General features: G+C 42.8%; 1 protein-coding gene across 3 annotated transcripts; it reads left to right on the top strand.

The window, feature by feature from the left end:
- Nucleotides 1-4,062: 4,062 nt before the first annotated feature.
- LOC136570694 (phosphatidylinositol 3,4,5-trisphosphate 3-phosphatase TPTE2-like) lies at nt 4,063-24,144 on the top strand. Of its 3 annotated transcripts, none has more exons than XM_066571155.1 (19): nt 4,063-4,154; nt 4,779-4,858; nt 6,918-6,995; nt 9,127-9,174; nt 9,888-10,046; nt 10,452-10,571; nt 13,351-13,450; nt 14,255-14,318; nt 14,847-14,911; nt 15,471-15,531; nt 15,788-15,869; nt 15,952-16,040; nt 18,552-18,613; nt 19,559-19,639; nt 20,599-20,704; nt 21,356-21,453; nt 21,831-21,926; nt 22,397-22,467; nt 23,731-24,144. In XM_066571155.1, exons 2-19 carry the CDS (start codon nt 4,809-4,811, stop codon nt 23,831-23,833), a joined length of 1,533 nt encoding a protein of 510 aa, XP_066427252.1. In that variant the 5' UTR covers nt 4,063-4,154; nt 4,779-4,808; the 3' UTR covers nt 23,834-24,144. The 3 variants fall into 3 exon arrangements, with proteins under 3 accessions (XP_066427252.1, XP_066427255.1, XP_066427258.1); XM_066571158.1 differs by lacking the exon at nt 4,063-4,154 and adding an exon at nt 4,235-4,327; XM_066571161.1 differs by lacking the exon at nt 4,063-4,154 and adding an exon at nt 4,237-4,332.
- The last annotated feature ends 1,486 nt before the right edge of the window (nt 24,145-25,630 follow it).

Genomic DNA, 25,630 nt, shown 5'->3' with positions numbered 1-25,630 from the left:
TTTTTGCTTCTACTATTAAGCTTCTTTAATATTTTATTAGTCTAAATCCTCTGTCTAATCTGCTCCCACTTCTCAGGGAGCAAAGAGAAGATGAAAAGCTATCACCATCAGGTCATCTGGTCTACCTGTTTTTAATATTGGCAGAGAATTCATTTTTTACCCACTTATCTTCATATTTCTACTATCTCAAGACTTAATAAAAATGTAATTATTTTTCGTGTCTGTCTTAAAAGAATCAGATACAGAAGAGCAATATCTTCCAATTTAAAAGTCTGTCAAGTTAAGAGATTCTGTTTACCACCTTCTCTGTTATTTTTGGAATGCAAAGTATGTCATCACCCCTCTGAGAAATGCATACTTAATCCTGCTCTTTAGCCAGCATGTAACTGGATTATTTACTAAATATTTAAATATTTTTTGCATTTTTGACAATTCAGCTATTTTACACTGATGAAAAATTGTCAGAGGATCAGAACTGGATTCTCAAGGGTTATTAATTATCAGTATCATGACTCAACCAGCAAAATATAATAGAAATATTTACAAGTCTTGAATTTAAAAAACATAACACTTTCAATGCTTCCTTTTTATTTTGGCTTTATGAACCTTGGATCTTGTTCCTATGCTTTACCAGCTGAGAGATAGAAATTTAATTTTATCAGTAAAAATGTGGTGTTTTTAATTTAGTCATCTGAGTCCAGAAGTAAGGGTCTTAAGAAAATAGACCAATCACCAGGAAACTCATGAAACTCATGAAACTCAGTATCACTGGCAATGCAGCATCTGTCCATGTGATGAAAACTGGGAAGAGCTGCTCTTCCTTTTGAAGTGCACCTTTAGCTGGCCAGCCCTGGAATTCAGCCCAGGTACCAAACTGGAAGCATCCCACCTCCAGCCTCTCCTTTGGCTGTTTTTTACAGGTTGTCTGGTGAGAAGTCCAATACCTAAACTGGCTTCACACCTTGATGCTTCCAGAGCCTAGGACAGGGGAAACTGGACTTTTGTATTTCTACACTGTTCTCTGATGTGGGCCTGCCCTCACCATTTCCATCATGAAGATGCTCCACAGGTGTAAACTCCTGCTGAGAGTAACTCACAGGATCCCCACCAGCTCCACGGGATCAAGCCTGTCCTAAGTAACCTGCACTGCAAATGCATGAGAGAAACACGGTCCCCCATCATGGTATAACCAGAGATGTTTACTAAAGTGTACATAGCTTCTATAATATTTTCACCATTGAGTGAGAATAGTATGAGCCTGGATAGCCAAAAGTATAATAATTAATAAGCTTGCTAACAAGTAATATTCATGATCAAGTTCCTAATAGCAACATCAGACTTTTCTCTCAAAGATAAACACTTATGGAACAGTCCTTTCTACAAACTACTGTGCACCTGCTCCTTGTTACATTTTCACAAACTTTGTTACATCTTTCCTGCCTTGACTGAAGAGTCTCCTCTAACGAAATGCTCTTTGTTCTCTCAAAAGATCCCTTTGTTTTATTTCCCTACACTGCACGTGTAATTTTTTTAAAATAACTAAGAAAAAAATTAATTGAATGCTTTTTCTCATCATCAAACTTATTTTCCATCCTTGTTTAGCTGCTTCTCAAATACATAATTATCAGAATATTCCAAACATACTTCGCACCAACCTCATGAAGTTTAACGAAGACAAGTTGTCAGAGTCTATGCAGGGGAGGGGTCCTGGTCGATGGCAAGCTGAATCTGAGTCAGGAGTGCCCTGGCAGCCAGGAGGGCCAACCCTGTCCTGGGTGCATCAGGCACAGCATTGCCAGCCAGGAAAGGGAAGGGATTGTCCCTCTCTGCTCTGAGCTGGGGCAGCCTCACCTCGAGTGCTGGGGGCAGTTCTGGGTGCCACAAAATAAACAAGACATTAAGCTGTTAGAGAGTGTCCAAAGAAGGGCAATGAGGATGGTGAAGGTCCTTGAGGGAAAGCCACATGAGGGGTGGCTGAGGTCACTTGGCCTGTTCAGCCTGGAGGAAACTGAGGGGAGACCACAATGCTGTCTAAGCTTCCTCATGAGGGGAAGGGGAAGGGCAGGCACTGATCTCTTCTCTGTGATGCCCAGTAACCAGATCTGAGGGAATGATCTGAAGGTATCTGAGAAGGTCTAGGCTGGATATTGGAAAATATCCAGTTTTTTCACCTAGAGGGTGGCTGAGCACTGGACAGGCTCCCTAGGGAAGTGGTCACAGCACTAAGCCTGACAGAGCTCAAGAAATGTGTGGGCAACACTCTCAGGATACTTGAAGTGTCAGGAGTGAGGCAGCAGCTGTACTTTGATGATCCTTGTTGATCCTTCCAACTACAGATATTCTATGATTCTATATTTCTGTTACTTGCTACCACAGTGCTAGAAATTTATGTACTTATACATGTTTGAAGGGAAAACTTTCTCTTTAGTCTAGTGCTCAGAAATGTTCCCTATTCTCAGCATTCACCTTAAGGATTTTCTTTTGGGCAGGGAGTATCCGGGCAGGCTCCTGCCATCAGTTACCGCATTTTCCCCTGCCAAACCCCAGCAGCCCTGGGAGCAGCCGCTAAAAGCTCGCTTTGGGCTCCCTCTGGTGTCCATCGCCCTGCAGAAAGCCTCCCCAGCGCAAAGCAACCCTGGCCTCAGCAGCGACAGCAGCACTGCTGCACCGCGGGATGCCCAGGGACTCACTTGCTCCTCACTTGCTTGTTGGTAACGAAGTAGGTGTGAAGCCTCTGCAGAGCACAGGGTAACACATCACATTCTGGAGGCTCCGATCCTGCGAAAACCTAAGTGCTCGATGCCGTGTGAAAATCCAAGTGGTCATTGCGATGCTCTGCCCTGGATGATGGCAAGAACTGCCCCAGGCTGTGGGGACTGGCTGGCCTGCAGCCCCTGCCCGACCTGCGCTGGCCCTGCCTCGAGTGCAGCCCCTCAAAGCTGTCATGCCATGGAAAAGGCATTGAGAGGCATCAAACCACAAAAACTGTGAGGCTGGGACTCAGAAGTAGATGGTGGGGCTGGCTGGGGTCTGGTGGGCTGGGGGCAACGTGGCCCCACACAGAGCTACAGAAGCAATTAGAAAATACTTGGAAAGTCTTGGAAAATACTTCAGCAATCATCAAGCCCAACCTATGTCTGAACACCCCCATGTCAATTAGACAATGGCACCAAGGTGCCATGTCCAGCCTTTCCTTGAACACCTCCAGGGATGGTGAATCCGCCAACTCCCTGGGCAGCCTGTTCCAATGTCGAATTACTCCTTCTGTGAAGAGTTTCTTCCTAATGTCCAACCTAAACCTCCCAGCTTCAGACTGTATCTTCTTGTCCTGTCCCTATTCACTTGGGAGAAGAGGCTGACCCCCACCTGGCTTCACCCTCCTTTCAGGCAGTCTTGAGAGCGATGTCTCCCCTGAGCTCCTTCTGTTCAGGCTAAATAACCCCAGGTGCACCTTGTAGGACCTGTGCTCCAGACCCATCACCACCTCTGTTGCCTTCTCTGGACACACTCTAGCACCTCAGTGTCGTTCCTGAATTTAGGGTCCCAGAACTGGACGCATTACCGTGTGGCCTCACGAGTGCTGAACTCACTGCCCTGGTCCTGCTGGCCACCCTATTGCTGGTACAGGCCAGGATGCATTGGCCTTCTTGGCCACCTGGGCACACTCTGGCTCACGTCCAGCTGCTATCATCCAGCACCCTCAGGTCCTTTTCTGCCCGGCAGCTTTCCAGCCCCTCTGCCCCCAGCCTGCAGCGCTGCCTGGGCTGGTTGCGACCCAAGGGCAGGACCTGGAATTTGGCCGTGTTGCACGTCATGCTGTTGGGTCTCAGCCCATCGTTCCAGCCTGTCCAGATGCCTCGGCAGGACCTTCCCACCCTGCAGCAGATGGGCACTCCGACCCAGCCGGGTATGGCGCACGAACGCCCCGCCGGGGATCTGGAGAGCCCCGCTGCCCGCCCGCGGCCTGTGCGGCCTGTGCGGGCGGTGCGGGGGCGGCGCGGGCCGCCGGGGCCGTTATCATGGCAGCGGGCGGGTCCGCCCAGCCCAGCCCGGACCGGGCCGGCCCGGCCCAGGGGCAGCCGGACAGCACCGCCGAGTCCCTTGTCCGCACCCCGGGGGCGGTGAGGCGTGTTCGAACTCCGCGCCACAGCTCGGTGGGTGAGACAGGCTGGCGGCGCGGCGCGGAGGCGGGAGGGAGGGAGGGACGGAGGGCCGGCCGGCCGGCCGGGATGCAGCTCTCAGGAAGTTTAACCCAACTTTCCGCTGAGTCCGCGGGGCGCCGGGGGCGGTGTCCAGGCTCGGCTTTGAGCCCGGTGGCCGCGCCGAGGTGAGGTAGGGGGAGGGCTCCGGGGGTTCTGAGCTAGCGGGATGCAGCGGGAGCAAGTGCGGGCCTCCCGTCCGGGCAGCTGGGGTGTGCCGGGAGGCAGCGCCCGGAGCGGCTCCCTGCGGCTCAGCCCGCGCCCGCAGCTCCCCCGGAGGTGCCGGCTGGGGCTCCTCTGTGTTTCAGAGCTTGAAGCAGGGCGAAATGCTTCATGGTGAGGTACAGATGCTGTTATCGCTGTGGTATGTTTGGTGTAGTCAAAACCCCTTCATCAGAGGGCTGAGTGCCTTGACTCTCACCAGTGTTACAGCTGAAAGATTGAGCATTGTCAACCATAGGGGGAAATAGTTGAAAATGAAGCAGTAGCCTGGCTGTTGGGACTGTGAGGCTACTACAGGATGCTGCTATTCACAGTTTCTTGTACTGTCTCACTTCAACTCGGTGCGCTTCTCTTCAGGTCAGCAGAACAACAACAACAGCAAGCAAAATGACAGCTGTGAGGTATGAACAAGGGACCCAGCCAAGAGAATCATCTGGGTGAGTGAAATGAACTGTGCCAGCAAGGGGGTTTGGGATTGAATATGTGGTGTGTCTTTAGGTTCTTAGTGTTTAAAATACAACAAAGGGAATAATGATGGAGTGTCTGAATGTTATATAGTATAGTCTTTTTATCTCCCCTCTGCCACCAGTGCTGTTGTCTGAGAGGAGAGGTATCTTTGGGAGAAACACGCTGTTTTGATTCACTTCTTGTAAGTAGTTAGTAAGTGATTAGTGAGTACAAGGTCTCCATCCCTGATATAATAAGTCCATGGCATTAAAGTGTGTTCTCTTTTAGCATCCAGACTGTCAAGAGATTTATAAGAGCGTCAAGGTCTCTTGTAGAGCAAGGCTCTTTCTGTGTTGCTTTAAAAGTTGCTAAAGGCCACCCCAATCTGAGGTTGCCTTTAGCTATGAGCAGTCAGAAAAGCTTGTGCTCTGTATGGAGTGTATGTGTGAAGGAAACAATTTCTACTATGTCCTCCTTTTGCTCTCTTCCACCCCCATAGTCAAAGCCTAAGTGTAATAGCTTGTGCCTGAACACTTGTTCTGTCTTGGGCAACAAGTAGATGTAGAATGATCAGCAAAACAAACTCCCTCTGAGGAAAGCATTATCTAGAACTGAATTTTTGTGTGGGAGCACTATGGAAACAGTGTACTTGGGCTTCTGTTTTATCTTTGTATTAAGGATTGTCTTCCTAACTGAAAACACTTTTGTTTCTCATTCTTTTTGTAGCATATTTTAATCACAGTAGAGGATAAGAAGGTAGCATTTGGTGCACTTCATGTGTCTGCAAGTATAAGCAAGTGACCTGCAGCAAAATTGCTGCAGCAGTAGTAGGCTTTAATAAGTGAAGCATTTCTGCTGTTCAGTAAGTGTAAACACCCAAGTGAATATTCTGTAAGAATACCTGGGAATCAAACCTGAATACCTATCCATCACTAAAGCTTTGCTTCAGCTCTAGGAACAAAATGAGGCAGGTTTCACTGGAAACACTGGAGCTAGGAAATGAGGCTTGAGTGTTAAAATTGGTACATCAGAATAATTCTTCTACTGAGCCTGATACTGAGTGCAGGTGGTGAAGCATCAGTACTGGCTCCTGAAACTAGGAGCTAGGAATGATGCTAGGAGAAGCATCATTAAACTTTGTGCTTAAAAGGTGTTAGCCCAGACTGCAGCAGCAGTGCTGGTGCATGGGTCTGTTGCAGAGGATGAAGAATATTTGAATCCTCAAAATTATTACACTAATGCTTCAAACATGCTAGGCTGCCTCAGAACAGAATGGAAACATCAATATTGAATATGTGTGTGTAGCTGTTCCTGCCCACAAAGCTGTGAAACCGGAGGCAGGGCTCCAGCAAACACTGTGGCTGTGCTATTATGCATCACAGTATTTCTGTGGAGAAGACTGAAATAAGGCTCCTGGGTTTTGATGCTATACTTTTTCTCTGAAATTGTCATGTGGCCTTCAAAAAAACAAAAACTTGCTCTGAAGAGACCCTTTTAAGGAAGTTATGGCAAGCAGCCACTACCCCAAAAAACTGCTGTTCTAGCACTAGCTCAGCTGCTGCTCTGGTCTTCCAGTTTCCGGTCTGGTATCCTGCTCTGTGCAAAAACATCTCTATGGTATGGCTTTTCCTGGTGAAAACATTAATTCTCTGTACAAGAAGGTCACTGTAACAGCATTAATGTCACTTGGACGCTCTGAAGCCATTTTGTATATGCATATTTCTGGCACCTCTAGAGCCTGAACTGTTGAGTCCTTAGCAGACTCGTGGATGCCCTGCTTCAAAGCCCTTTATCCTACTGCTGAACTCATCTGTCTCTTTTGGAGGGGAAAAGGGAAAACTTTTGAGAAAGGGGCTGCTAATAGGAAATAGATCAGCACTAATCAAGGGGTTCAGCTGTGCCAGTATGGGGGAGGTCTGTGCTGGGCCTGTGCTCTGGCTCAGGCTGCTGTTCACTTGACAGTTAATTCTTTTTTTGGAACAACAAATCTTAGCAATATACAGAGTTGACACCTCTATCAGTGTGTGACTTGTATTATTTCTTTGCCAGCTCTACAACAGCTGAAGAGGCCACAGTAAAGATTGATAACGGTCGTGATGAGAGTAATGGACCAGACAGCTGTTCCAAGTAAGCTAATGATAGACTCAATTTCTTTGCTTACCCCCAGAAGTGGAATCTGATGAGGCAAAATAAGAAGGCAAGTGGCTTGTTGAAGTAGAGATAAGCCCAGTAAAATGCTTAATATTGACATTTCTTCTAGTACATAGTGAAGACAAATAAATTGTGGAAGCCTCTTTATCCCTCTAGAGATAAAAGTCCAACCCAAGAACACAAGTCCATCATGTTATGGAGAATGGGTAGTCCAAACCACATTGATTACATTTTTCCAAAGGAATGAGTTTGTGGGAGCACAGAAGAACAAGTGCTAGTGAGACAATGAGGTGAATGAGTACCTGGGCATAAGAATAAACATTGTGGCACACATCAAGACTAAGTTGTCTGAACCTGCAAGCAGGTACCTCTGTTCTTGAAGCAGTTATTTCCTGACAGTGTTTACCTCACTGTTACTCTTACAGTAAACTTAGTCGAGTCAGTGGTATGTCCTGCAGCTCAAGAACAATAAGCCTAAGCCTGTTATTTCAGTTATTCTGTGTGATAACATGTTTTTCTAGATTTCAGAATTTACAAATGTATTTCACAAAAGCTCTAAGCTAATTATGTAATCAAATGTGCCATGTTTCCTTCAACTGATTTAAGATGTTGGCAGGCCAAATTGGAGTGGTGTGTGTATATATTTTGGTCTCAAGTGTACCTAGTTAGAAGTACTTGGCCATTGACTGTGGAAGTTGAAGTCTTGGTGTCCCCACTACAATTGGAAGTTTGACTGGACAGACATAGACCAGGAAACCATTAGTGTCACTATTGCAGTGTTTCCTTAGATATTTGGCATTCATAAATAGCAGGAAAATCCTTCTATATGTTAAGCTGCCTTCAGGACAAGACATGGTATTACATACTTGACTTCTGTAGGAATAGTGTGTACTTCCAGCTTAAGAATGCAAATGTTTGCTGGTTAGACCTTGTACCTTAGTTTAGAGTAAGAACCTAATAATGAAAAATGTGGGTTAATTCAGTAACCCCAGCAAGATGCTGCCTCAGCACTTCAAAGGTACCTAGCCTTGTCTTAAACTGGGTTATTGAAGTGCACCAAATTAAATGCAATGCTGAAGTTGTTCTAAAGGAAAAAGGTATTTTGGACAGGATCACTGGGGTGCAATGTGCATTACTGAGCTGACAAAAACTTCTTGTAACAGTGCAAAATAAATCTATCAGTACTTTTTGTCAGTATGTTAGGACTCATGGAAGTCCTGCTGTTAGTGATATGCTTGAAAAAAGGTGTTTTCTTCTAAGTGTCTAAGAAAAGATTTGATGCTTACAGTAGTTAAGTAATCTTGGGATTTTTACTGTCAGCAATGGATTTTTGCAGGTTCTACACCAAGAACTTCTACCTTAGTTCTTGGTGTAATCTAAAGAGGCTTTGAGCCAGAAAGAGTTACATAAAAGCTTTGTTCTAAACCAAAGGGCTTAAAGCATACCAAAAAGGCAACAAAATCTACTGTAACTGGAAACAAGAGCTGTGACCTTGCCAGGACTGAAGATAATTCTCACAACTGGAATAACTTGGCTTCAGAAACACTTTTTCTTAAAAGACTATTTGGATTTTTAATCTGAAAACCAAACTGATGTTTCTTTTTTAAAGTAGAAATGAGATTTCTATTCCTCTATTCCAAAGGCATGGGAGCTGTTAACAAGTGCAGCTCTTTTCAGGCCTGGGAAAAAAAAAATGGTCTGATACAATAAGCTAATATAAGGAATGAAATATATTAAGAGATGTTTGTCTTCCAATCTTCCTCTTGACCAATATAAACCCACTTCTTATGGCTTACTAAGCCAGAGTTCAAGTGTCACTGGAATTGTGACATGGAATAATGTTAGAAATAAGTACATACTGCTGTATTTCTAGGGTCTGGAAGCTGATTAATACTTTTTCTAACAGGTGATCAAAGCACTGTTTTCAAGTACTCTCTTAACCTATATAGTTCATGAATGCAACTGAGTAATCTCATTTTAGAGAAGCCACTACTATGCAGAATACTAAAACTAAAGGAATGTGAACAAAATAATATAACAGTGCCCTCGTGGCTGATATCTGTAGCAAAATGTCACTTGTCTTGATGTCAGTTCTCTTCTCTTGCAGTGCAACTAGAAGAAAAATTGCACCGTTTGTGATGTCATTTGGATTCAGGTAAAAACTTGAGCTTGAACTGATGTGGGAAAGGTAAAAATAGTCCTCATTTCTGGAGTAAGAACTTAAGAACTCCTTAAACATCAGTAACTCCAGCTTGCTTTGTGTGAAAGTATTGAATCCTTTGTCACCCCCAGGAAGGTAACTTGAGAAAAGTACTAGAATTGAAAAATAAGACTTAAACACATTCTAAAACTACATTCTCCAAGAGGAGCTGAAAGTCAGAGCTGTAAATGCCATTGACTTGGATAAAACCTCTGTAATGGCTTATTCTTGCTGGCAGCCTTTGAGCAAACAGTTGGTCAGTTGTGTGTAGTCTAGGTGCTGGGACAAGGCAAGCCATTAAAGGACAGGTATTTTTAAGGGACTGTATTAAGTCATGAGAGGAAGGGAAGCTGAGTAAGGTGAAAGCAGAAATTATACTTTTATGCCTTAAATCATTCAAGTTTGCACTGCTTCTATGTTGATGTGAAATCATAAACTAATAACTACAGATGTGTCTGAGATAAATGTATGGTTCCACAGAGATTATGGTGTCTGTGCATATCACTTAAAAATGCAGTTGGAAACCTTCAGCTTCTAATTAAGCAGGCTTCAATCTATGTCAGAGATTACACTCTTGCTGGAACAGCTTAGAAATCAGGGTTTGTGCTGTTCAGTTGATAAGTGTTCATTCTTACCTCTCAAACTCCCTTGTATTTTTCTCTTTGCAGAGTATTTGGAGTTGTACTTATCATTGTGGACATTATAGTTGTGATTCTGGATCTGGCTATCAGTGAGAGGAAGAAGGGTACAGAGATTCCTGAAGGTGTTTCCCTGGCAATAGCACTCTTCTTTCTCATTGATGTTCTCCTGAGGGTGTTTGTTGAAGGGTAAGACATAGGCAAAAATTAAGTCCATGAGACAAGTCCTCAAGCAAGGAAGCAGAATTTAAGCTTGAACTATGAACCTGGTGTTCTGTAGGCTAATTGTTTGGTCATAGATAATAGCCATGTCTTTTCTTGTCTGTGTATGTTGGTGGCTACCCTTCTATAAAACAACCTTTAAGTATTTTCAGTATAAGTGAGCACTTGGGAACTACACAGCTTTGCCATAACCTGTGTGTAAATCAGGGCTAAGATTGCTTTCTTAGTGAGACTTCAGTGCTTAGTGTTAAGAAAAACCGCAGGAGAGCTTGTCTCGAGCAGTAACTCTGTATAGATTGTTCTCTTCTTGGAGATATATTTCAGTCTTTGCTACCTATAATGGCATCTATCTAAAACTCTCCTTGGTTTCAGCTTCAGGAACTATTTCCAGTCCAAACTGAATATTTTGGATGCATGTATAGTGGTGGGCACCCTGTTAATTAATTTGACATACTGCTTCTTAGATGTTGATGCAGCAAAGGAGATACCAAGGTAAGAGTTGTATGGCAGCTGGTAAGTGTGAGCTCTTTTCTTGATACTCTTCTACGAATTTTCTTGGGCACCTCTAAGCCAGATTTGTGCATTTGAGATCACAGATGGGACTGTGATAGTGTGTCATGGTACAGACCAAGGAAAGATAGACACACAGCTTTGATCTGTGGTTATGCTGTAGGCTGTCCCTGCTTCAGAGGCAGAGGGGATCTGAACATACTAGTTGAGGTAACTAAAAGGGGGGCCATCAAATGCTCTGACTCAAGCACTTTTTGGGGGAAGGTGTGCAGTAGCCCTAATAGAGAGGAGGGTCTGAAGAAGGCAGAAAGAAGAGTTGTATTATTGTAGCAAATGGAAGGGACAACAAAGGGAAGATCTCTGTCTAAAGGATCTTGCAATAGAAAGAGTTGCCAAACTGTCTTGTTTCCTTTGCTTTGCTTTCCCAAAAGCCTCATGGTAATATAATGCTGAATTTTTCAGCCATGCTCTGGGGAGAGGAGACTTGCTGTTTATGTGCATAAGCTACTTCAAGTCCTGTTTCCTTCTGATTTCTGTATCTTGATTGGATGATAACCTGTGAGATGAATCCATTCCTGATGGAGACAGAACTGCAACTTAAAGATGAGTTTATCTGCACTAGATTTGACTTAGAGAAACTTTCTTACATCAGCCAGGGAAAAGTTGAGCTCTTTAAAAAAAAAAAAGCCACCCCCTGCTCCAAATTCAGCTGACTAATGGGCATAAGTGGGGAACATTTCTTCTGGAACATTATTCCAGAAGAAAACAAAAAGTTTAGTTATTGAAGAATCCAGAGTAGGACAAATATCTGTAAATAATAATTTTCTCTTAGAGTGCTTGCTAAACCTGGATATCAAGAAGTAAAACTGTCAAAGGAGTGGCTTTTGCAACCTAGTTTCCTCCTAGGTTGTCTTAAACAGTGATTGGAGTTTTTAATTATTGCTTTCCATTTCTATGGCCACATTTTTCTAAAACAGCTTTCATCTTATAGCAGCACCCAGATAAAGGAGGGGAAAAGAGCAGTGTGACAGGGTAATCTGCACTCTTATCTCTACCAGGCTATGCTAGCAGTAGGCCTGATCCTACACTGGCTGTAGAGCTGTGTGTGCAAGTTCTTTGTATTCTGACTTGCTGAAGTTGATGGGAATGTAGAATAGGTTTTTGGCTCACATGAAGAGGACCTCACACTGCTGCTCTCAGAAGACACTCAGCTGGGGCCTACCGTCTTACCCATTCAATTTTTGAGGCCTTCTGTAAGGCTTCCCTTGTTCAAGGCTCTAAAATGGTGTTCTGACCAAAATATTGCTACCTGACAGTAGATTTTGGACAGTACCTGACCAAATCCCAAATCTTGAGATGGTGGTCATCCCATCTAACACAGCAGTGGTATCCACGAAATCCAATTAATTCCCAGTAGCCTTAATAGGGTTTATCACTTTTCTTTCCTGAGTCCTTCATCGAGAAGTAAACAATAATCTTAAAGCATCTGATACATCTCAGAAGAATTAGAATTTGAGCAGATTTTTTGTGGATAAGAGCTTATATACAAGTGAAATTTCAGTGACAGACCATAACGTGCCCTGAGGGAGGAATATGGTTTCTCTTTCTAATCTGGTCTAGCTGGGTGTGTGTAGGGGTGAGTTAACTGTTTTCTTGAAGTCTGACCTATAAAAGGACTTAGAGGAATGAGAGCTGGATATCAGTCTGGGAGCTAAGAGCTGGATATCAGTCTGGGAGCTAATGCTTAACAGGCTGACTTCTTTAAGGGCCTTTTATCTTGAAGAGTTGCTTCTCAGAGTTGTGGGGAGAGGGGTTATGGAGGTTTCACCCCAGTTTTTGTTCATCTCATTTGCTGCTAGCTCCAAGGAAATTCTGTTTTGAAAACAGGAGGGTGATACTGAATTTGGAAGAAGCTCAGGGAAAAACTGAAACTTTTCTCCAGGTATTCAGGACGACCTTACCTTGCTGACTTTAAGCTCCATATCAGTGGGGGGCAGACTGTGAGCAAAACTGGAGTTTTGTCTCCCTTACTGTTGGTATTCACCAGCATTTTTACACAAATGTATCAAAACCTAGAATGTGTGTGTGCTGCCTAAAATGTATGCTCATTTACCTCCTTAAGGAATGAATTGAATGTTAGTTTGCCCTGAACCAGGACAAACTCCCTAGGAGTGTGGGAAAGCAGCTGCTCCTGTTCAGTTGTTTTGATAGAACCGCTCACCTAAGCTTCTTTCCTGCTTCAAAGTTCAACAATAGTTCAAAGTTCCTTAAACCAAACCAAGTGTTCAGGTTGCTGAATGATTAAACCCAGGATATATACTGATTTGTTCTCAGATTTCTTAATCAAGTCATGATGTACTTAGCCTGTCTAGGTTTTTTTTAGTGATTTTTCAGGTGGCTACATATGCTTTAGTGTGGCTGTGTACACTTAAATGTATAGTTGAAAATAAGCTTCAAGGAACTTGGTGATAATAACATGGGTAATGTTAATGGAATGTATTGCTTTCTAGCCAGAGGTGCCTGTGGAAGTCTGTTTGAGCAAGTGGGGATTTCCTAGTTCTGCTCGCTGTTGAGAACATGTACTCACAGAAAACCTTTAACAATAAACCCATTATATTGTATATGTTCCAAAATCAGCCTGAGATGTTTAACATATGAAACAGCATTTTAAACTTTGTCTGAAACAGCTTTTAAACAGCTTTAATCTTTGCCTGTAAGTTTATTTGTGTCCATTTTCTTCCATGCTGAATCTGTCCTCTAGAATGGTTATTTTCCTCCGAATCCTGAGAATTGTCATCTTGATAAGAATATTTCGTCTGGCTTCACAAAAGGAGCAACTTGAAAGGGTGACCAGGAGAATGGTAAGTTGGCCTCTTAACATATCTAGACTACTTATTAGTAGTTTTCAACTCTTTGTTCAGGCAGCATCAGTGGTAAGTAGCAAGACTGACCATGGCCTATTGGTGTGCTATTGCTAGTGTTGCCCAAGCAGCACATCTGTTCCATGTCCCTGACAGGGCTTTGGGGCTTTGCCTCCAGTCTCAGTAAAGCCTTGTCATTCTTGGCTTTGTTCAAGTAAGCAGCAACTTGACCTGGAAGGCTGGCATGTCAAAGTGATTGCAACACCCCGTGTGTCTCAGCTGACAGTTTCTAGCTTGTGTGGCACATAGACTCTTTTCCCTCACATGGGGGAAGGTGAGAGTTTTAATGTGTCTGATGCTTTATTTTGGCTACAAACAAAGCAATCTAGCTGAAGCCCTATCCACTGTCAATGCCTCTTATTTTCATTCGGGGCATTGAAGTTGTGCTTTAAGCTTCAAATACGTCCTATTGTTTAGGAAGAAGCAATCCTTAACTTTATTCTTTTTTCCTTCAGTCTTCAAACAGTCAAATAACAATGACAGATTCATGCTGCAGTATTCACAGAATCTGCAGAGTACTAGAATAAATTTTGGTATTTAAGGGTGAAAATTCTATACAGTGCTTCTACCTAGAAGTTAATACAAGGAATTTGCTCTTGGATAATGCTGTAATGAAGTGAGGCTCTGCTACTCAAGCTTAACAGGAGAGTGTACATGGTTGAATTTTCCTAGTAAAAGGCAACAGGTGGTGATCATTGGCATTCTTGTGGAAGATTAGCTCTCTTTTTTTTTTTTTTTTGTCAGGTCTCTGAAAACAAAAGACGTTATGTGAAAGATGGCTTTGATCTGGATCTCACTTATATTACTGGTTTGTGGAAACAAATGTCACTTCGCAGCATGTTATGTCCTGTGAAGACCTGTTTTACAGTTAATAAGAGCTTGTCATGAATTACAGACAATGTTTTAGACTCATCAAATTTAAGTATGAAGTCAAACCAGGCTTACTCCTTTTCTGTGGGATTTTGAAATATGGATTCCTGACTGACACTAGTCTCCAGAATTAGTCTTCTGGGAGAGTTGTACCTGCTGTATGTAATGATAGAAATTTATCCTAGTTCCCTAGGCCTAGGGACCCGGTGTTGGGAAACTATTTACGTACAGTATTTTTGCTTCTGATTCTATGGAGATTGACACTTGATGGTGGCTGATGCTTTGGGAAGCATTATTTGTCTTGCTCTAGCTATGCTAAATGTAGAGGAAAGCCTACCAGAAGTGGTAGATTGTTCTTATAATTAGGGTAAGAATAAGACACTTCATAAGGATGTTTCTCAGTCATGTAGTTCTTATGTGCAGGGGGGCTTCCTGCTGTTACTTGTGATTGCTGTCTTCTCAACAGATCGAATTATTGCAATGTCATTTCCATCTTCTGGGAAGCAGTCTTTCTACAGGAATCCCATAAAGGTAAAAATCTTACCTACCAAATTCACTGCTTCTGAAACCTGTTTCTTTTATAGGTTCCCACTAATTTATATGTGGCCTAAATCATGTCAGTCCTAGTTTTGCTGCCTTTGCTGGTTGGAATGACTGATGATCTGCACTGTGCTGCCCTGCTTCTGTTGTGGTGTCTCAGCTAAACCTAGTGGTTTTCTCTCACAGTGGGGACACACCAGTGCTTTGATGCTCCTGTTCTTTGGGAATGTTTTGAAGAATCAGGGTGGTTCTGTCCCAGGCTAGTAATGGTGATAAAATCTATTCCTAAATAAAGTTGCTTTAAAGGTCCATATACATAATATCCTTTTCAGAGCTCTGCTTCCTGATATTGTAGAAACATACATAGGGCCAGGAAGATAGCTGCTGCAGTACTTTTATTCCAGATGAAAATCTGAGCTGTCAGGTTGGAACTGCTTTCCAAGTGCTGTTCACGAATACAGTTGTTGATTCCACCTGGGGGGGTGGGGGTTGAGGTGGCAGTGGAAATAACAAATAGAGCACTAACTACTCTAAACTCATTATTGCTTAGGAAGTTGCAAGATTTTTGGACACCAAACATCCTGGCCACTATAAAGTCTATAATCTCTGCAGTAAGTATGTTTAGCTGCTGACTATATTTGAGATAAAATTTAATGTATAAGTGAAAAGTATGAAACCAGAAGCTAAGCATGCACGGCTTTAGCCAAGTTACCTCTGTTTTTTTTTTTTTTTCATTTTAATCTGTCTATTAACACTGCTGTATTTTAGACACTAGTACATGCTCAGACCAACCCTTGCGTGTTACAAACCACTTTCTTTGTTACAATCCTTCTCCTTCCTGGCATAACTTCAGATCTTTCCCCATAGGTGAACAAGGCTATGACCCCAAGTACTTTCACTACAGGGTGGAAAGGATCTTCATTGATGACCACAATGTCCCAGCACTACAGTGAGTCTTGTCAAGAAATACTTATATTGTAATAGTTCTATGTAGGCATTTGCCTTGATCCACTAACTTTCCTCTTATTTAGGGACATGCTGAAATTCACTGCCAGTGTCCGTGAATGGATGAGTCAAGATGAGAAGAATGTCATAGCAATTCACTGTAAAGGGGGCAAAGGTAGGATTTCTCATGTGCAATCTGTGTATGCTACAAATCATGCTTCTTTGTTATTGTAGCTTCTTTGATAAAAGTTTGCCCTTAAACCATACTATGAGATGGGTTTGTGATGTAATTTGACAAATACTGAAGACACTGTGATGACTCGCACAACTACAGTACTCTGTTTAGTATAAAACAACCCCATTTTTAGGTAGTCTAAACTGGTTCTTATTCTAAGCTGTTATTATGTCTCCTAAAATGTTCTTCAATAACTTTTTGGTGTTCCTGCAGCTGGGACAGCAGTCCCCCATGAGAGACTGGGGATGGGGAGGCTACTGAAATTGTTACTAATAAAAGTGTTAGGCTGCTGCTTTGGCTTCTGTTAGCCAGTCACCCATGCTGAATATTGTGCACTGTAACATGGCTCAAACTAATCATTGTTTAGGCTGGAAAAACACCTTTAAGATCAAGTCCAACTGTTAATCAAGTACTACCAGATCCACCACTAAACTGTGTCTCTCAGTGCCACATCTGCACATCTCTAGGAATACCTCTGGGAGTGGTGATTTGGTCACTTTCCGGGGCACCCTATTTGACCTGAGCTTGATGACCCTGTTGGAGAAGAAATTTTTCTTAATATCCAATCTAAATCTTCTCTGGAACAACCTGAGGCCATTTCCTCTCCTCCTATTGCTTGTTACTTGGTGGAAGAGACCAACCCCACTTCACTATTACCTTTACAATGAAAAGATCTCCTCTGAGCCTCCTTTTCTCTATGCTAAACACTCTCAGCTCTCTCAGCTGCTCCTTGAAGACTTGTGCTCCAGACCTTTCCCCAGCTCTGTTCCCCTTCTCTGGACACACTCAATATCTTTCTTGCTGTGAGGGACCCAAAACTTAATGCAGGATTCAAGGTGCAGCCTCTCCACTGACAAGCATAGAGGGACAATCACTGCCTTGGTCCCGCTGGCCAGAATATTGCTGATACAGCCCAGGATGCCATTGGCCTTCCTGGCCACCTGGGCACACTCTGATTCATGTTCAGTTGCTGTCAACCAGTACCCCTCAAGTCTTTTTCCAGTGGGCTGCTTTTCAGCCAATATTCCCTGAGCCTGTAGCACTCTGTGGGGTTGTTGTGACCCAAGTGCATGTCCCAGCCCTTCACTTTATTGAACCTCGTACAGTTGGCCTTGGTCCATTGATCCAGCCTGTCCCTGCCCTCCAGCAGATCAACATTCCCACTCAACTTGGTATCTTCAAACTGACTGAGGATGCACTCAGTTCCCTTGTCCAGATTGTTAGTAAAGGTATTTAACAGAACTGGTCTCCATCCTGTGCCCTGGGATCACCACTAGTGACCAGCTGCCAACTGAATGTAACTGCATCCACCTCGATTCTCTGGGCCTGGCCTCCAGACTGGTTTTTACCCAGTGAAGAGTGCACCTGTCCAAGCCATGAGCAGCCAGTTTCTCTGGGAGGATGCTGTGGCAAATGGTGTCAAAGGCTTTACTAAAGCCCAAGTAGACAACATCCACAGCCTTTCCCTCATCCATTAAGTGGGTCACCATCTCATAATGGACCTGCCCTTCATAAACCCATGTTGGCTGGGCCTGATCCCTGGTTGTGCTGTATTTGTTGTGTGATACGACTCAAGATGATCTGCTCCATAACTTTACCCCTCTAGAATGTTCCAGGTACTGCTGGATCTTAAGTGAAGATACACATGATATTAGGTGATAGAGTACAATGAAGTTTTATGGAAACAAGAATAGTGAAAGCTACCAAACATATGAGCTAACCTGCAGGTGCTACCTGAACCAACAGTGGTGTGGGAGCTGTTGAAATGCATAAATATCTGCAAGTAAGCCAAGTTTCCCTGCAAATATCTGCCACACCTTTGGCCACCAGCGGTTACTACTGCAGCGAATACTTGGCTTAAAGTAGGTGGTTACTTAATATCAAATAGTTGCCCCCAGGTGGAGCTCTGTCTTAAAAGGTTTTGCAAAACTGAATGTTGAAATTACCTGCAGGTCAAAACCAGCTTGAAAAACAAGTGTGGGGAGGGTGACTTGACCTCTGAGATTTTTAAATAAAGAACTGAAACTGTATAGGCATCTTCATGCTAGCAGACTTGATGACTTCTTAATAGGGTTGCAGGGAAAACAGTTGGGGCAGAGAAACAGCTCTTGACACTTACAGCATTTCACTTACAACTATAAACATTTAAAAGTTTCAGTTTATAGCCTCATTTAGTAGAGTTTGACTCTATTTCCTGCTGGAGTATGCAGATACTGACCAGCTGCCTAAGTGTCTCTAGTAATGAAAATGTGGGGACAAGGAACAAGTTGATACCGTAAACAATACTACATACTGTGGTATCTTGTCTTTAACTCATTCTTCTCAGAAATACTTGACTACTTGTTTGTCACTTATAACTCTTGAAATAGATAACAGGAGATGACTTCACAAAAATAGTCCCAAATACCTTTGAACTGCTCTAATTTAACTTGCATTGTATGTCTAATACAGGCAGGACTGGAACAATGGTCTGTACTTGGCTCATAGACAGTGACCAGTTTGAGAGCGCAAAGGTAAAACTGCTGTTTTTTTTTTTTTTTAATTTGTTTAGTATTCAAAATGTCCTCTTAGGATTTACTGAATTGGTGAAATGCACTAATACTCTGCAAAAATTCTATACTAGAAAAAGGATTCTCTGAAAAGTCTGGTTTTAAAAAAGTTCATGAAAGTCTCGCTACAGTGTAAATTCTGATGGAGACTATTTGTGATCTGAAAGGAGTGAGAAAATAGCATTTAACAGGTCACCAACTTGAAGGGGTTTTTTTGGAGGAATAATGTGTCTAGGGTCTTGAGCAACAACTTAAGCTGTAGATGACTTCTGAGCAAACTCTCCCAAAGATAGTATCACTAGTTTTAAGTGATTTTAAGCAATTTTTTTCCTAGTCTCCCTCCAAGTAGTGTGAGGCATCAAGAATTGTCTTGTCTTGACAGCCAGCATTACAAAAGGAAGCTCTTCTAGGAAAAGGGAGAAAGATCAAGTCCCAGCCAGGACAGGTGCTGATGCTGCTTTAGTATCCCAGGTCTGATATGTCAGCTGGAGGCTGGGGATGCAGAAGGCCCAGGACACTCAAGGTAGTCTGGGCAGACTGTATATCCATTTAATCACTTGTTTTCCTCTGAGTTTGCTTTGTGAAGATTATGAGCTAGTGTTCAGCTTGGTCTGCCACAGACCACTTGAAAAATATAAATGGTTCTAAATTAATTGCTTGAAAGTTGTATTGCTCTCCTTCACTCTTTCATGAATGACAGATTTATATGTCTGACCGCCTAATTAGTACTTTTTTCTTGTAGTTAAAAGTCTCCTTTAGAAGGTACCAAAATAATGATTGCGTATTTCCATTTGCATTCCTTGCATTCCTGGACTTGAGTAGTGTAGTTCTAGTTTACTGTCTGCTTCTCAAGAAGGAGAGTGGTGGTGGGATGGATAGCTTAACCCTTGAAATTATCATTCTGTGTAGGAAAGTTTGGACTACTTTGGGGAGAGGAGAACTGATAGAAGCACAAGTACCAAGTTTCAAGGAGTTGAAACACCCTCACAGGTAAGCTCATGCAGGTTCAGAGAAGTAGTCAAGCCAATACTAACCTTGTGAATGCTTATGCTGCCCTACCTCGCCTGCCTTGTTTCAGAGATGTAGGTTCCTATTACCTGCTTAACTCCTGAACTTTCTGTACTCTTTCTTTCAGAGTTGGAATATGAACAGCTGACAGGGTTGCCCTGCATCTTTCCCCTTCCCCTTACACCTTTCTCTGATCTGAAGTATAGTATCTAGGATAACAGAATTTTTGAGACTGGAGAGCTTTCTGTCCAACCCCACTATCCAAGCAGGGTGACCTGGACAGCTGTGTCTGGTCAGGTCCAGAATATGTGCACAGATATTTCACAGCATGTCTGGGCACCCTCACAGGAGTGTGACTCTGTGAGGCAATTGGACTGCTAACAAGGATGCACAGCAGCCTGGAGTGAGCCTGGGACGGGGCCATGGCGCTGATTTGGCTTGGGTGGAGAAATCCATCTTCTGCAGACTGCATTCACTGGGAAATACTACACAAGTTTCTGCCTCAGACCACATTTTTGCACATCTTGATTTACTGTTCTGCGTGATGCAGAGCTAGGAAGTGAATCTTGTGATGGGTACTTGAAATTGCTGGTATAAAATAGAAGTATAGCTGTCCTTCAAAAAAACAAAAATTTCTAGTATGTTTAAACATTTGGCCTCGTAAGGCTACAATATAAAATATCCTCACTTCTTGCTGAACTAAAAAGTACAGAATTCCTCTTAAAACACGAAATTTAAACGCTTTAAAAATGTAGATGTTGAGTTTGTCTAGAAGATTGTTTCTACAGGGAAAGGGGAGTAATTGTCTTTCTTCTTAGCTTTGGACTTTGAAGAGCTAAAAACTTGGAGTAAAAGAATCTATTTAAATCCTACTTCTGCCTAGAATTATTCTGTGGTGTGTACAGAAACTGCATAATGTGTCTGGGTTTTTTGCATTACAGAGTAGGTATGTTGGGTATTATGAGATCCTGAAAAACAAATATAACTTGGAACTCCCACCAGAGAGACAACTCAAAATAAAAAACATCAAAATCCACACTATACATGGTAAGAACTCTTGTATTTGGGCATTCCTCTATCTGGTAATGGTTTCCTATTACAGGCAGCTGATAACTGTCTCTCTTGCTAAGCCCATGGTCAGAATGTAGACTTATTGGGATTTGAGAATTTAAATGACACAGAACACAGTGAAGAGTATTTTGTAGTCAGTTGCTCTGTGTTGTGTCGCTTTCTAGATGTCTGACCAAATGATGGCTCACATACAACCTGCCCTTTTTTGGAAGGGGAATCACTTTTTCAGTGAGACCAACTCCTGGTGTGGAACTGGATCCCCTAATGTTTCTGAGCTTTAGATACATGCCTGTTACAGTACATGTGTGCTGGTAATCTTGATCAAAGGCTAGAAGTTCATCACTCCTTGTTCCAGGGGAGTTCAAACTGCTGTTATTGTTCAGTAAATGGAACTAAAACGGAACTAGATTTTACATTAACCTGTTCCCCTAGTGGGGGGAATTTCAAAATGTAATTTTCAGCCACTGAATCCTTTAGCTTACCTTTAGCCTTTGAGTTCTCTAGAGTCTTGAGCAAGGCATTCTGGAAAGAATGCAGTTTTGAATGGGATTGCACTTGGTTTTCATGACTACTTACGTTTCCAGCTAATGTTTGTGCCTCTGGTATAATGCACCACTTTGTTCCTAGGAGTTGGGAAAGGCAATGGAACTGATATGAAGGTGCAGATAATAACAAGGAAGAGAATTGTGCTACAATGTGTATGTGGCAATCAAAAAAACTGCAGGGTGAGTACTATGAAGACACACAAGTTGAGTCACAGAAGCTAAAAGCTGATTTATAGGTTAAAAGTGTCTTAGTTTTGTCCAATATTCAATTTCTACGTAGTCTTAACTAAATGGATGGTATAAATTCTAAGGGGATGAAAAAGCTAAACTTTGCCAAATCTTAGGAAATGTAGTGGTGAGATAGTGAAAGATTTCCCTGGGAATCCTTTAAATGCAAATAGTTCTCTCTGTCCTGAGCAGCTTAAACTGTTGTCTGTTATTCTAGCATTGCTGTTGTATTTGTGCACCATGAATGAGTAGTTAGGTCTTGTCATGAATTGGTCCTTTGTCTTGCTGCAGAAACTTTCATGAAACAAATTCTTTATTCTGTTATCCAGCTTTTCTTAGATTCTGAAAGTGACACTGTAGTCATTGGCTTGGAAGACTGCCCTGTTCTAAGTGGTGATGTGAAAGTCAGATTTGAATGCAATTCTGTAAGTACACCATGTGAAGACCTTCAGTTGGGTATGGGTAGAGGCTGCAGTGCAAGCTGCAGTGGGTCCTGCCTGGCTGGGCAGCACAGGGCAGAACCTATTACTTCCCAGTGACTCCTGCTGTGTGTCACTGTGCAGTGAGGGATGCAGCAAGTGGTGCAATATCAGCCCAGGCAAGCAGGGGAGGCACCTGGCTGTTCAAACAGCAGTACAACCAAGGCATTTTAGTTGGGTACCTGCTGCTCCTAACCATGGGAGCACCATACAACACCTCATTGTATTGAATGACTTGGTACTGAAATAATTGCAGAGAAAATAGTGATCTGTGTATGATATGGTGCTCTTCAAGTGTACTGATTCTGACACTGTAGCTTTTTAAACCAAATTAGGGAAGAAAAGTGGGTACCCTTGCTCTACAAACAAAAGTTCTGTTGTGTAACACAGTCCTTAAACAAGGTGTTTCTGTTTAGGCTCTTCCAAAAGGCTATGATGGCTGCCCATTCTTTTTCTGGTTCAACACTTCCTTTATTGAAAATAACAGGTAAGGATATTAGTGAATGCCTTCAGATCCTAACTTCTGGTGTCTGCATAGAGCTGAAAGATCATAAGCATAGTACTGAAAGCTGAGATAGGACAGCCCTGATCAGCCAGCTAACTTTCATGTGGGTACTGGTCTTTGATCCTCAGCTGTCACTTGTGAGCTGGCAGTTTCTCGTGCTGTGACAAATATTTTAAACATATGGGAGCTTTTTATCTTAACTTAATACCCTGGATTATTTCCTTGGTGCTCTCTAACCATTGTTAATGAATTTGAATTTAAAAATGTAATGCTAGCTATTCAAATCTGCCATCCTCTATAGTATGGCTGCCTGAGAAGCAGGAGCTCAGTAGCTTAGCAGGCAGACATTCAGATTGCAGTTAGAGGTATTGATGCTTGGGATCACAAAGAAAGGCCTTCTTATGGCTTCTCATACTCTTGATAAAGTTAGAAATTACTGTGATTTTGCTTGTGGACACTGGAACTCCTGGAGAAGCTACAGCTGGTGAAAGTTGGGCTTGTCTGCCTTGCATTGGGAATGATGTAGAAATGCAGAGACCAGAGAGCCTTATCTTTGGTCTGCCTTGCTTGACAGATTTAGGTAGAGGAACAGTGAACTTGGCATAGGAGATATAATTATTGTGTTCTCCATGAGTGGAATAGAAAGAAGACAGTTTTTACTTAACTGGTCCTGTTAGAGCCTGAGGAGAGGTAGCCATGAGTCTCTTTGTAACAGTTAACTTAATATGCTCAGCCAGCAATGCACCTTGCAGTCTCAATGCAGACCAATTAAACCAAGCCAGTGCCAGGAAAAATGTGTGCCAGCTGTCTGATGGCCCTGCAATGTTGCCATCTTAAAGGTTTTGCTGAAGAGCTTTGTTTCCTCCAGAACTATGGAGGATGCCCCACCAGGCTACCTTTTGAGTGCTGAATCAAATCCTTGCTTTTAGGAAGGTTGGTTATTAAATTCCTGGCACTTGCATCATATCAGGAGGCCTTGAGCTGAATGCAGTAATAATTTCTCTGTCTTGCACTGTGGGGCTCTGGGAGGGTGGTGGGGAGCCAATCCACAAACCCATCAGGTTGCCTTTGTTTCCAAGATCACTTAAGATACAAAACACTGTGCAGGCATGGCTGATGTCTGTTTAAATTCAAGGTCTGGGGCTGGATTTAATATTCCAGGGCTGAGCTAGAAGATTTTTCAACTGGCTGAAAGGAAAAGCATGTCTTAGGCTGTAAGACATGCTCCTGAATTTTGTCTTTCAGACTCTACCTTCCCAGGAATGAGCTGGATAACCCTCACAAGTCTAAAACATGGAAAATCTATAGTGAGACATTTGCTGTGGAGGTGAACTTTATTGATGCATAAGGGAAATCTGAAAGAAGGAAAACATGTAAAATTCATCTCTTTCCTGGAGAATGTCTTGCTGTTTCAGTATAAAGTGAAGCTGTGTCACTTGGATGTATCTACACAGAAACACACTAAGTACAACTCAAATAAAGCTACATGAAGTTCTGTTGCACGGGGCTAAAACACTCTGAAGAGTTACTTAATGTCAGTTGACACATCATGGGCTGTTGGATTCCTGGAGCTTAGATATCTCTGCATACAGCTAATTCTTATTAGAGTAATCAAAAACAATTACTTGTCTTTAAGCATGAGCATTACCATGATGGTGGATGAAGACCAGCAGTCTGCATGAGACTGGAAAAACCTGACATGATTTCCTCAGCACTGGGGTTTTCCACAAATCAGTAGAATATGGGAATTTTGAGGGAGAAATATTAATCTCCCTCTGTTGGATTGTTGCTTCTTGAGCAGAAGCCTTGGTATTGAACTGCTCTTCATAAGTAACCAGTGATGTAGTGCTTTGAGCAACACTGGCCTGGGAGCTGCCTGTGGAGGTTGGAGACTGCACAGCTGCTTTTCTACTGCTGTACCTCCCCACAAAGTGGGGGGTACACTTGGCCACTTGCCCTAAGGCTTAAGACTCATCAGCTCCTGAGCATTCCAGCTGCCTGGGATCAGTTAGTGTGGCTGCCTTTATACCTGCATATGAGGGGTTTGATCTGTGCACCTGCTCATTTGAGCAAATAGTGCAAATGCTCATTGGTTCCTCTTGAGTTGTACTAAGACCTGTAATGCACAATTTTCCAGGATGCTTATTCTATTTCCAACTATTTTCAGCAGTGCAGCTCTTCTGTGGAGACTGTGCCTTCATTTGTGTGAAATGTGTCGAGGTGTTAGCTTCTTAGGTCTGCTGCTTCATTATTCTTTTTCTTCCTGGGAACCAAAAAGTGCAAGGGAAATGACATAACTTACAGTTAATGAAATAAGCAGAGAGGTCACATACCTCCCTGTGCTCACTTGAAGGTAGTTATATACTATGAAGTATATCATGTGTGAGCTCAACTTCTGCTATTGCTATGTATTTACCTCAGTGTCCACATGAATGTGCCTAGGGGCTAAAAAAGGCTGCCCTTCATTGCAGCTCCAAGTGGCTGATGCCCAAGTTCATTTTGGCTTAGCTCAGGCAATTGGATATCTGTCCACTGTCCTAGGATGCCCTGTCATATAGTTGGCAGGGCACCTAAGGTGACCCATCGTCCTGCTTAGGGAGTAAGCCAGTTTGCTCAGACAGCAGCAGCAGAGGCTGTAGCAGCAAGTCAGATTTTCTCAGCTGAAGCACATGCAGTTAAGTAAAAACCAATGTGAAAGCAGCAATGAGGAACAAAATAGCTGTACAAGGGATATACTGTGTTTCTCTTGGGAGATCCAGGCACCACTGCTCAGAAGAGGGTAACAATAGGCCCTGCCTCCCTGCTGCACTGACCTTCACAGGGTAGTGGATATTTGTCCCTTATATTTGTGGAATTTACGTGACCTGTGCTGGATTCCCAGCATTCTTCTGACAGAAAACCTGACAGCCTGTATCATGGTAATCTAGTAACTTGAAATTTGAGGTGAACATTAATACTAGAACTGACTTTGGTACTAACAAAGCAACAGGCCAAGTGCTGAAGTATGGGTTTCATTTTCCATGGATGTAAAATCAGCAGGTTTTTTACAGCACCTTACTCTAGCTGCCCCCCTTCCCTCAGTTTTGAGGGCTTTATGTGTTCATTGATTGTATAAAGTCTTTTTCTTTCATTCCAGAAAGGAGGT

This window comes from Molothrus aeneus, chromosome 2 (genome assembly GCF_037042795.1).
Source record: "Molothrus aeneus isolate 106 chromosome 2, BPBGC_Maene_1.0, whole genome shotgun sequence".
Classification (NCBI taxonomy): domain Eukaryota; kingdom Metazoa; phylum Chordata; class Aves; order Passeriformes; family Icteridae; genus Molothrus; species Molothrus aeneus.
This window is presented reverse-complemented; position numbering and strand designations above follow the sequence as displayed.